General features: G+C 46.8%; 1 protein-coding gene across 1 annotated transcript in view; it reads right to left on the reverse strand.

The window, feature by feature from the left end:
- ADCY2 (adenylate cyclase 2) overlaps positions 1–2,651 on the reverse strand; it is a 432,035-nt gene extending 429,384 nt beyond the window's left edge. The window contains exon 1 of the mRNA XM_060009679.1: positions 2,421–2,651. Within this exon, the coding sequence (XP_059865662.1) occupies positions 2,421–2,651 (231 nt within the window). The remainder of the gene's footprint in view (positions 1–2,420) is intronic.
- Between the last annotated feature and the right edge of the window lie 10,003 nt (positions 2,652–12,654).

A 12,654-nucleotide genomic window follows, 5' to 3' on the forward strand; every position in this document is an offset into this window, starting at 1 on the left:
GCCAAGCTCTGGTCAGTCTGAAAACTGAATTCACCCCACTCTGTGTGCACATGACTCCATGTTAACTCTGTCCCATCTTCCAATGCTCCTAACCTAGCCATCTTTGACTACATGGATGGATGTAGTAAAGTGGAACTGCTGTTTATGCTATTACTAAAAGCAAAATAGAAATGAGCTGTCCAGATCTCAGAACTGTACCAGTACTTCCTAAGGTCAAGTTGCAGAGGACAGTGCCCATTCCTCCCATGCATTTCCCAATGCCAGGCCCAGTAAGTAGCCCCAGTGCCCACTTGAAGGTAGCCTTTCCACCAGACCACGTCACCCTTCCTGATTCTGGAACATTTCTGCACAGCTCATCACCTAGAAGGATTTACAAAGTAGTCAGAGCATGGTTTAGGTAGAGCAAAGGACAGGATCCATTCCACCATCTCTGGACCTCACCCTGGGCTACAGCCATGCCATGGGAAATGCCTGCTTTGTACTTAAAGTGATTTAGCTGAATGCCAGGAGAGTGTGGGAATGATTGATTTATCAAGAAAAGTAAAGATGCCCGAATAAGCTTTTTAAAAAGATACCACTCCAGCATTTGCACCACGTGAAATGGAACATAAAGGAACTGGGTAAAGAAACACAAAGATCAAAGACAAATTAGAGAAGGGAGCTTTCAGCTGACTGTGCTGAATCCCTGACGACCCATTCAAGAACATCTACGTAGATCAAGGTTTAAGAAGTTAGAGATCTGTATGATAGCAAACAAAGTGGTGTGTGTAGGGGAGCATGAACTTCACATTTGTCTTTAAATATATTAATGGTGCTATAAATAGGCCATCACCTGCTCCTTCTTTTCCATTTGGAAGAGAACCAGCCAGAACGGGTTTGAATTACAGATTCAACAGAATCACAAGTAGCAATGTCCTGGCTGCTTTTTCCAGAGGAAAAGGGATGTGTTTTCTTCCCTGCAAGAATGGAAATGAGAAGGAGATGCTTTTAGAGACCCTGCTTGCCAATGAGACTGAGAAGAAGTCTCTCACCAGGTCCTCTTTGGCCCTATAAAGTGGTGAGAAGAGACAAAGATGCCATTCCAGGGAGCATTCCAGGCTGGTAACAAGGGTGTGAAGACTGCCGTGAACTCACACCCAGAATACAGAATTAAGGTGCTCTCTACTCTATGTTGTATAATAAAAGACCCAGTTGTGATCGGTGGCATCGTGATGTTCTATTTACTTTCTAATTTCTATTCTTATCTCATTGAATTCCAGCAGAAGACAACACCTCTTGACTAGTGTGGGGAAAAAGAAAACTTCATTTTTTAAAGAACCCAGATGATAAGTTTTCCCATGCATAATATTAGAGCACCATCTGGCTCAGGATATGAAGAATAAATTGCCAAAAACCCAAGGACAGCTATTTTGCACACGTGTTGAAATAAAGCAAACACCCACACTTTTGCTCCAAGGACATGAATATAGGTGTATGTTTATATTCTAAGCTAAAAAGACATCATTCGATGCAGACATCCCCAGATCAACCACTGACCAAAAATATCTCACTGATTAATCAATGCCTGGCACTCGATCTGCACATACATATCACAGGCGGTGCAAAAGTTTGAACCACACCAACAGAAAGATCAGTAACAGGAAGCTTACCGCCATCTACAGATTTCCCCTCACCGCTCACGGGAGTGAGCCAAGGATTTCTACTCGAAAAATATAAATTGGCAAAATTGACATCAGCTGTGGAGTTGCATTACGCTCCCAGTGATGAAATCCAGTTTAAAAACCTGTGCAAAACAAGTAAACACGACTAACTACCTCTCTAGAAATAGGAAATCAACGGTTCACGGATGCTTGTTACTTATACACTTGGAGGCTGAAGATTCACAACAGGTCAACACCCCATCTCGCCCTGTCTATGGGACTAAACCATACAGATTTAAAGGCAAATATGCATAATAAAATACTTGTTTTCATTTCTCCTCTCCATTCACCACTTTCCCGAGGCAGGCTTTTTAGAGAGTTAAATAACTAAAACGCCAGCTCAGGGGCTGGGCAGCGGTCTCGCGAAGAGGCGCGAGGCTGATTCGGAGGGACACAGACCTAGTGGAGCGGCTGTTGCGGCCAGCGGCGCCGAGTGGAAAGCGCGGCGAGTTTGCCAGCGGGTGTGCAGAGGTGGAAAACACACACCCGGGCCGTCCACCCAGTGCACACCCCGGCAACTTTATTTTGGGCAGAACCTTCCGAGGAAACTTTTCTCTCGCCCTCAGTTCTCGCCCAAGCCAGGTCGGCCGCGGGCAGGCAGGAGGGGCAGGGCGCCGCGGGCAGAGGGGTAGCCCCGGGCGGGACGCGGCTCGGCGGGTACCTCCCTCTCCTCTCGGGGCCCCGGGGCGCGCGGGCAGGTCCCGCAGGGAGGCCACTCACCAGCCGGAGAGCGAAGAAGACGGCGAGCAGGGCGAGGCAGGCGCCCATGACGATGAGAAGCAGAAAGACGATGAGCGGGTGCTGCTGGCTCATGCGGTAGTACGACTCGTAGAGCCAGTCCCGGGACCGCTGCAGCCTGTCGCCGTCGCCGCCGCCGCCTGCCGCCGCCGCCGCCGCCGCCTCGGCGCGGTCCCGCAGGTAGCGGCGCCGCCGCATCGCCTCCTGCCACATCGGGGCGGTTCACGGGGCGCCCGCCGAGCGCGCCCGGCCGGGGCCGCGCCGCCCGCTAGCCCGCAGCCGCCCGCGTCCCAGCCCCGCGCTGCCTCGGCCGGCCGCGCTGCCCGCGCTCCGAGCTGCGCGCAGGGGCCTCCGGCGCGGGCGGAGCTCGGCGCCCCGGGCTGGGCGCGCTGACGCGCGGGCGGGGGCCGGGCGGCGGCCTCGGGGGCAGCTCCCGGCGGCGCCGCTGCCGCCACCGCGCGGGAGGGGCGGGTGCGACAGGGGGCGCTCGACCCGCCTCTGCCCGCACCCCGCGCGGCGCAGCCAGGCCTCCACCCACCGCCGCCCCCCGACGGCCGTGTCGCGCGCCGGGCACGGCGGGGGGCCGGCGCGCCCAGCCGCGTGCTGGGAGGGGAGAGGCGGGGGCCGCGCCCCAGCCCCGGGGGTCCCTCTCTTAGACCCACCCACGATCAGCGCGGGCAAGGTCCACCTCCCCTCCGCTGTCTCAGCCTGGGGTCGGGCGGGGGCTCCCACCGTGCCCTGCGCGGTCCCCGAGCGCGGCCTGGGGGTTCCCGCTTCCTGCCGCCCTCACCTCCGACCTCGCTCAGAAGACTGCGGAGGCTCCTAACTCCTCTCCACTGGCTCCAAGTGCGGCGGGGAGGGGCCCTCCCACCCTCCAGTCCCCCCAGGCTCTGAGTGGTGTGCGGGGGGTGGGTAGGACAGGGTGCTTTCACGCTCCTCCCCACTTTCTCAGAGCGTAGCCGGGAGGAGACCTCCCATCCTTTGGTATCCCCTACTCGGAGGGTCGCGGGAACTTTCTCTTTTTCACCCTCTGTGCGCTCGCAGGAGGGATTCCCCTCCCCTCCGCATCCCTTAATGGGTAGGGGGTTCCCACCCTCCTCTTCTTCAACTCAGCACAGCGGGCTTGGGGGCTCTCACGGTCCTCCCCACTCTCTTAGAGAGCAGGGGGCTTCCCTGCGGTGGGCGGGAAGACGCTGGGACGCGAGGAGACCCCCTGGCCGAGAACAGCTCCAAATGCGCAATGGAGAAGCGAGGCGGACACCCGCCCGTGTGATTGAGCGCTGCACTCCGCCACGTCCTCGGGTAGGCCGCCTTACTTGCGCCCTGCAGTTTCAGCTTAAGTCACACTTTGGAGGTACCCGATAGGGCAAGGTTTTCCGTATCGGAGTTTAGAGGGAGCCCTCTGGTCGGTCCACGGCCCCCGCCGAGCCCCTGCTGTCCGGCAGGGATGGCAGCGAGGGCGCGACCGGGGAGAGTGGCTGGGCGCTGGTGCGGGCAGGGTTGGCTCTGGGATTCGCTTCCTCCACGTCACCTCGGGGGACTGGGCGCGGGGGCCGATGTCTGCAGGGGCAGTGTCCCCCTCCTGACACTCCTGGGGTCGAGCCCGCTGGCCCTCTCCCTGGGCGGTAGGGGAGCTCCTTGGTGCTCTCCAAAGGAGCCTACCCTTTTGGAGGGTTCCTCCTAGTCGAGAGTTGGCTGTACCCAAGACCCGCAAATCCCACCTCCACCCGAAGCCTAAGGAATCCGAGGCACCGCGATCCTCCCCTCTCGGGCACCAGCACACGGCCGGGGGTTGTTCCTATGCCCTTGTCTGTTCCAGTACCAGACCAGCGCAGGGGGCCCTGAGCCCTGGCACTGCCTAACACTTGGGAAACCTTCACGAACTGTCCCACTGCCCGCTCTTGGCCCTCCTGTCCCCCTGCGGGACAGAGGCATGTGAGCTGGGTAGCTGCGTGCCCAGGGACGGCAGGACCCAGCCCACGAGGGGAGAGCGGCCCGGAGCCTTCTAGTGACTTTATTTTTAGCCAGAGTTAATGCGTGCTCTGCTCAGGGGGTGTAGACCAGAGAAGGGCACAGCTCTGCCACCGGCTGCCTGAGACCTTGGCCGGTGGGTAAGGATGGGGGACAAAAAGGAAGCATGTCCCGGACACTGGATCCTTGGCCAGGGACCCTGCCCACCAGACTCCACCAAGTCCTGGGCCTTCCCTCCTGCCCTAGACCTGCAGAAGAGAAGAAATGGAAGGAGGCAACGAATGGGAGAAGCCCCCTACCCCGAACGTGTCCTGGGGGTCCCATGGCCTCCTGCCCTCGCAGGAGATGGAACTCTTCTTTGTCGAGTTCCTGGTCTGCGCCCTCACCCCGCTTTGCCTGCCCACCCCTGGCGGTAGACGTAACCGCCCCCCACCCCCCCGGGGGTAATTCAAATCTCAGCTTTACCCGCGGGTCCAGACTCACCCATCGGGCTCAGTTCTTTCTTTTGGACTGGGGGATTTTAGGGTTTTTGTGGTTCTGAGAACAAGCTGCAAGACAGCGCTGATGAATCGGATTTATAAATATCCCGAGACCAGCGTCTCCTAAGGAAGCCCGGGTGAGTGGGAAGTTGCACAGCTGCTGTCGTGAGGATTCTCCCCTTCCTCCCGCTCTGCCCATGGTCTGTCTAGGTTGGGCAGAGCTGCGCATTTCCAGCCTTTTCCTTTTGAAGCAACTTCTCCTCTCCAATTCTTGGTGCTTCTTCACCCTTTGTATTGATAAACGGCTGCCTTTACCCACTCAAAAAGGAAGATAAAGTAAATAATCTGTAATTTAGATTTATGGTTAAAAGTATTGAGAGACTCGTAAGAGAACAGTACATGTTTAAGTATTTTCTCCTTCTCTCCAGTGGGGAAGTAACAACCCGTAGCTATACCCTATATATATCCTCCACATGGTAAAGGGGTGTGGCTGTAAGATTTCTAGGAGATTTTGTTAAACACAATGGCAGGACATAATTTAAAGAGACTCTGCATGAAGGGATTTTTGTCCTTGACCCTTATGACATTTTTTATCACTCATTCTTTCATTAATTCGTTCAATAAATATTTATTTTGTGCCTATCCTATGCCAGATGTTCAAGGGGGAAAAGAAGGACCAAGCCTAGGACCCTTCTAGGAATTTCCAATGTACTTTGAAAAGTAGGGCTACAAAAAACAAAACATGAGCAAAAATCAACATCCATCCCCAAGTCCCCCATATGATTTAAATTTCACCGTCGTGTACACAGGTCGTGGAATGAATATAGTAGAGTAATCAAGATATGTCAGGCTTCCCGAGGTTATATTGGGCTTCTCGTTTGTTTCAGTTTGGAGGCTTATTTTTATGAGGACCTCTTTATGTTTAATACAAAATATGAACCAATATAATCATTATAGTTATTCTATCAGCATTTTGTAATCAATTGCACCAAATATACCTTTTTAAAAGTTCACAACAGTTTCTATTTTGAAGGCAAAAAAACCCACAATGAAATAATAACCCCCAAGCAGCATGAAGTGGAATGAAAAATGCCCTTTAGTACAAAGCCAGGAGCATGAAATCTAGACTCATGCAATTAAAGGGATCCCAAGGAGTCCACTTCCGTGCCTTTGGGTAGCAGGGCTGCTATGCCGAGGGTAAGCCACGATGAGCAAAGGGGTTTTCCCACAAATATACTCCATATCAATGTCCTTGCGACAAAATGCACAAAGAAACTTACTATGGAAGCTCTAACGGGCCTGAGAGATTGGGGGTGGGGGGAAAGGAAGAATAAGCATGAGAAAGGAGAATTCATTTTTCCTGCGACGCTAGAGGGCAGCCCTCCATCCTCAGAACCCAGAAGGCAGGGCAGGCCTCCCGGGAGCGTGATTAGTGCTGTTGCACAGGGCCCCTTGCTTGGTTTAAGGTCCTGCTGTCGCCATGTTGAAATTCTTGATACCCATTTTTATTTTGCCCTGAGCCCTGAAAATTAGACAGCTGGTCCTGCCAGCTAGAGACACCAAAGAGTCCTGGCATCTCTGCCTGCGTGCAGAGCCTAGGGGGTGCAAGCTTGAGTTCAAGCAGACAGACACGTCCACCCAGTGACTGCAGGCCACCTCTCCCCTCCTAATCTGATCATCTTTCACACACACGATAACACACCTGAGTGCTTATACATCTGTTAAGTAACTATGCTGCAGGACAGGTTTTGGAATCAGTGGCTTTTCCTTTAAAAATAACCCATCTTCTAGTTCCTATTCCAGATACAGTTAGATTAGCTCACTCAATAAGGACGCTGTTGGGCTCTTCCCAATGTCACAGTACTCTGATTGATTAAAGGCAAGGACAGACACAGACACGTGTCAAACCCAGAGCATATTGTAGAGCTGAGCGCGGAGCGTTTCCCTGTGTATTCGTTTTTCTCTCTGGCAAATACATCACTAAAATTTATACAATAAAGTATGAACAATATGTCAACAGATTCATTATCACCATGAAATATGTTTTGTGTACCCAGATAACATTTACATTTTGATTGAACCAGAGTCTGTGGATACAGAAACCACACAACCAAAGCCAGCTTCTAGCTCCGGGAAGCCTCATTAACTCTTTGAGCTCACTAAGGAACTCTTCTGCAGTTCAGTTTTTAAAGCATCAGATAAAAAGTTGCTGCATGGACCATTAATATATTCATTTTCTTTCCCCTTCCGAGTGGGATGATCCTGACACGTCTTTTGAAAAATCTTACTTGCTTGGTTTATTTGATAAATGATTTCTCAAGTGACAAAATTGGAAGAAATAGTTCAGAGACTCATCTTGAATATCTGATTTTGGGTGACTTATTGGGATTTATGGTCCTGAATATGTGAGAAGATGGTACAAGTATTTTGCAACAGACCTTTCACAAAATCCCGCCGCCATTCCAAAGTTTGTTACTAGCACTTGTTTCAAGATCCACCGAGACACTGGAATTCCTTCTGTGAGTGCTGGGAGGAGTGAGAATAGGTTAATGACTAATCGGGCCCAGCACCAGCATGTCTACAACCTTGAGAGAGGTATCGATTTCTCGGCTTCTGCTCGGAGAATGCGATCTAAAAAGTAATGACTCATAGAGTGGAGCTGTGTGCTCAGGATTTGTTTCCTAGGGAGGTACCGGAAGAGGGGCCTTGTTTACCAAGCGTGAATGATTCAGATACCTTGACTTTTATTTTTTTTTATTTTTTACTTTTAAAGTTTATATTCTTATTAGTATACATATATTCAGTCAGGCTCTTGTTCTCATTTTTATTGTGGTGTTTTGTTTTGTTTTTTTACATCTTTATTGGAGTATAATTGCTTTACAATGGTGTGTTAGTTTCTGCTTTATAACAAAGTGAATCAGTTATACATATACATAGGTTCCCATATCTCTTCCCTCTTGCGTCTCCCTCCCTCCCACCCTCCCTATCCCACCCCTCTAGGTGGTCACAAAGCACCGAGCTGATCTCCCTGTGCTATGCGGCTGCTTCCCACTAGCTATTTTACGTTTGGTAGTGTATATATGTCCAGGCCACTCTCTCACTTTGTCATAGCTTACCCTTCAACTTTTATTTTTATATCCTTTTAGGTGTTCCTTAAAAGAGTCAACAAGAGAATAATTTAATTACACTCTAACATTGATCAATAATGTACTTTTAGGGACAAGAAATGGTCTCTATGATAAACAATACTGTGACATAGTTCATGACTATTTTTGCCCAATTCTGAATTCATTCAATTCAGGTAACTTAGTTTAAGATTATAAGCCACTCTCCCATGTTTGAGTCATGGTTTTATGTTTGAATTTGAAAATAAACTCACTGCTTGTATTCACACTGCTATAATAGTTAATATTCTCGTAATAACTTTCTTAAAGTGCTGGATTTTTGCCTCAACTCTGATACCAACTGTAGATCCTCAGAGAAATCAAAAACATCTCTGAGCTTCAGTTTATCTGTAAAGTAAGAAGAATAAGCCAAATATTCTAAGGATTTTTCTACCATGTTTATACTACCCTGGGCTGGGTAAAGGGATGGATTTTAATCAACATTTTTAGATCGGGGGTGGGGGAAATCACATTCAATACAAATAAGGGAACTGTACACAAAAAAATTTGTTGGGTTGTACGTAGGCATTTGACAACAAGTACTGTTTCCTTAGGTGTAAATGCAAGAGAATGTTTCAGTGGTGTGCCATGGCAGTTAGTAGACACGCAAATCTTATTTTTGTCTTAATGTGGCCTTTCTTCCCTCACTAGAAGGTCAATTAATTAAGGGCAGGAGATTTTGTTTCTTTTGTTCACTGTTATATCTCTATTACTTTACATTTGCAAAACACATAGTAAGGGCTTAATAAGTATGTGCTCGATGAATGAATGACTGAATGAAAGAATGAAGACATAAAGTGATTTTATTCTTTAAAAAAAAAGGCAAGTAATGCTACTAGATTACTTAGAACTTGATTTGATAGAAATGTTGCCCAGGTCCTGAAGAGGTTATTGTATATAAATGTTTGCTATTGGCACTGCCCTCATATTTTTTTAAAATTTCACAATGTTTTAAAATCCTAAAATGGCAAGATTTTCATACAATATTGAACTAGTTCTACTCACCCAATAGAGCAAAAGAGATAACCATAAAATAAATATGTCCAGGAAAAAAAAATGTGTGGAGAAAGTACCACTGGGGTTGGTTTTCTCAAGAGAAAATGAAATGGGATGCTGTAGCTCCCAGTAACATATCAGAGGCAAAACAATTCCAGGCAAGGAAGACTCTCAGGGTTTATGAAGTGTACACTTAAAATCTCATCCTTTCTGCAGCTTGACCATGGTTGAGACCTTGACAGCAAGGAAGCAGAGGTAGGATGGAGTGAAGTGAGTCACCTGCATGGGTGTCACTCTAATGACCAAGCATCAGTACCCAAACTAAGGGATGTGAGATGAAGACAACAGCTTGGAATAGGCTTGTTTGGGTTGTTGGCTTTTGTTTGTTATTGCTGGCACTTTTGACAAAAGTAATACACTTCTAAATTTAATTCCAAATATTAGGATTCTCATGAACTGAGTTCCTTATTACAAATTCAGGAAACTTTGCTTTTAAACGGAAGATTTCAAAAGAACCCCAAGTGAAATATTTGAGTAGCATGTTGAGTGTTGCTGTGTGTGATATAAATATCTTCATACCTAAGTTATGCGGCACTTTCCTTTTAAATAGTCCCCCAATCACAGGCGACAAGTCCAAAACTGAACTCAAAACCATGCCTACCAAGCCTTCCTGTCCCTCTGTGACCATCTATAACATGACTGAGCCAGGGACAAGGACTTCTCTTCCACTCCTTTTGTGCCATCACCTGCCCACATCCAAATAACCATCGTTCCTCCAACTTTATCACCCGTCTCTTCTCAAGCCTCTCCGTTCTCCATAGCCTCACTCTTTTGCCTTAGTCAAGTCTTCAGAATTGCTCACCTGCCTTGCTGACTGCTCAAAGCCAACCCTCAGTGTTCTACATGGAACAGAAATCTGGCCCTGCTCTGCCCCATTGCCTACGCAAGAAAACTACATCCTGCTGTGAAAGGCCAGGGCTCTTGAAGCAGCCCTGCTCAGTCTGTAATGCCTTCATACCTCCTGATTTAGGCTCTAGATAAAGTGAGCTGCACGAAGCCTAGAGGTCCCCACCCCAATCCTCTTTTCTGAACCTACCCGCCTGCTTCTTCCTGCCTGGAAGGGCACCCCTCCTCTATGCACTATTTAAACAGGGAGACCATTGGACGGAGGTGGCTCTAATGCCTGCGTTGCCTACCTAAGCAAACCAAAACCTAAGCCGTTGCACTGGAAACTGAGGGAGTGAAACTTGAGAACAGCCAATCACACGCAGCCAATCAGACTCTCCCAAATGAGAAACCCGCTGAAGCTCTAGCCAATCAAATCATTGCTTCGCTTCTGTGTCCTGCCTGTAAAATCCTCACCCCTACCTCCTGTTTGGCACTGCCTGATTAGAATCCGTGTGTACTCGAAAGAACTCTTCAAAATTTTTAATGGGCCTCGCTGCTGTGTTTAAAATGGACAACGAACAGGGACCTACTCTGCAGCACAGGGAACTCTTCTCAGTGTTATGTGGCAGCCTGAATGGGAGGCGAGTTTGGGGGAGAATGGATACATGTTTATATAGGCTGAGTCGCTTTGCTGTGCACCTGAAGCTATCACAACATTGTTAATCGGCTATAAAATAAAAAGTTTAAATGTTTAAAAACAATTTAATGTGCCTCAGCTTACTTTTTTACAGCACGTACATACGCACCCATCCACCCACCCTCCAATTCCCTTATCTGGAAAACTGATACTCATCATCTCACCTGGGAATCTCCTCCATGTGTCTGGGCCAACCATTCTCCATGGGATGGCTATAAGGTTACGTCAACCCTGATTACTTTCCTAAAATAGAAAGGCATTATTATCAAACAATAATTTTGGTGTTAGGAGGTTAAATAAAAGACATTTTCAAAGATTTTTTTTTTTTTAGTAATCCATTGTAATGAATGACTAGCGTCCAGGCTTATTTTGTAGTTCATTATTATAAAAGCGTGATAATTTGTAACAATATGGACAAGGATTTCTAAACGCTGGGCTTTAAAAAAAAAAAAACAGAACGTTAAATACATAGATAAATAGTGACTAAATTTTAACATGAGTTAAATTTAAAAATAAATGATATTTCAAATGAAGAATCAATTGACCTTGTGGTCAGATTCTGCTTTCTCTTGCAAGAGCCTCTGAGATGCACTTTTCTCAGCTCCCACTTCAGCACCAGGTGGTGTCTGGAGCAATGGTGGGGGACGGTCACTGGATTCATGGAGCCAACTGGCTTAGATTGAATAACCGCTAAATGGACAGATGTGGTGAATGTGCTACTCTATCTAGACAGGCTGTATTTACATGGTTACTGGGAAATATTGAAGACTTTTTCATGCTCAGCAGGCTCAGGAATATAAAGGTAATCTTAAACCTAGACCCTCATCATTGCATTACAGTCTAATAACTAATATATGAAGAAGAAATCTGTCTTTCCTGCTGTGGTAGAGTTGCTCTTCACTTCTAAACATATTTTTCCCAAGAGCCAACAAGTGGAGGGCTCCTCTTAAAAAAATGCCGAAAAATCTTAAAGGCATTAATTAATATTAAATTATCTGGACTAAAATATAGAGAATAGATATCAAGCTTGGAGTTTGCTCAATGTTGATTCAAATTTATATCACATTTCATTAGAGCACAAAGAATCTACTCTTCTTAAGACATACAGTTTGCAATTAGGTATCCAGTTACAGTGATACATATGCTTTTCTTATATGGAGACCAAAATATGTAATTATATTTAGTCTTTAAATTTGCAAACACTGAATGCAATTAAGTCTGTTCTGGACAGAATTTTACAAGTCTAAGTTATAGATGCTTTTTGCTAACCCTATATTTGTGGTATAGAAAACTATCCACCAGCCTTCTTCACATTCTTTCAATGGTATATTGTAGGAAAATTTAAGAGCTGAAGGAGTCGCGAAGCATGGTATTAGGAATCACAAATGTCAGCAAGTAACAAAATCAGATTATTCCAATGATTCCCACGTTGTCTACTGGACAATGGATTCTTCCAGAAGGTTTTTCCTTCCTGTGAGTAAAGTATTCTTGACCCAAACAATATTCAGCTCTTTTCTTCTTTGCAGGCTATTCAGTATTTCAATGAATTACATCTAAACAAAAGGGCAACATGGAATTTATGTAATGAGTTTTGTATTTAGGCTGGTACTTAGAATCCTTTCAGAGCCCTAAGTTTAAGAATGGGATCTGGGTACTAAAAAGACAATAAACATAGGCATAATTTGCATGAAGAAACGCTGAACCTCTGTGTGGGTGTATTTCTTATCAAACATTGATACAACCAAAAACAGAAGTGGGTAATGGCTCCACCCAATCTTTTAACCTACTGATTGTTGGAGGAATAAACTGTAGGGATGTTTAACGATTTTTATTAAGCATTTAAAGCACTATTACTTGTGCTTGTTTATCTTCTTTAGATCATTGGCTCAGGATTCATAAATAAACTCTCATACAATCACACTTTATAATCTAAGACCTTTAGGGAAAGGACCACATCTGCTTAAGCTGTTCAGACAGCTGGATGATCCATAGTCACATAATCTTGTTTTATTTATCATTAT

The sequence above is a fragment of the Delphinus delphis genome, chromosome 3 (genome assembly GCF_949987515.2).
Source record: "Delphinus delphis chromosome 3, mDelDel1.2, whole genome shotgun sequence".
NCBI lineage: Eukaryota > Metazoa > Chordata > Mammalia > Artiodactyla > Delphinidae > Delphinus > Delphinus delphis.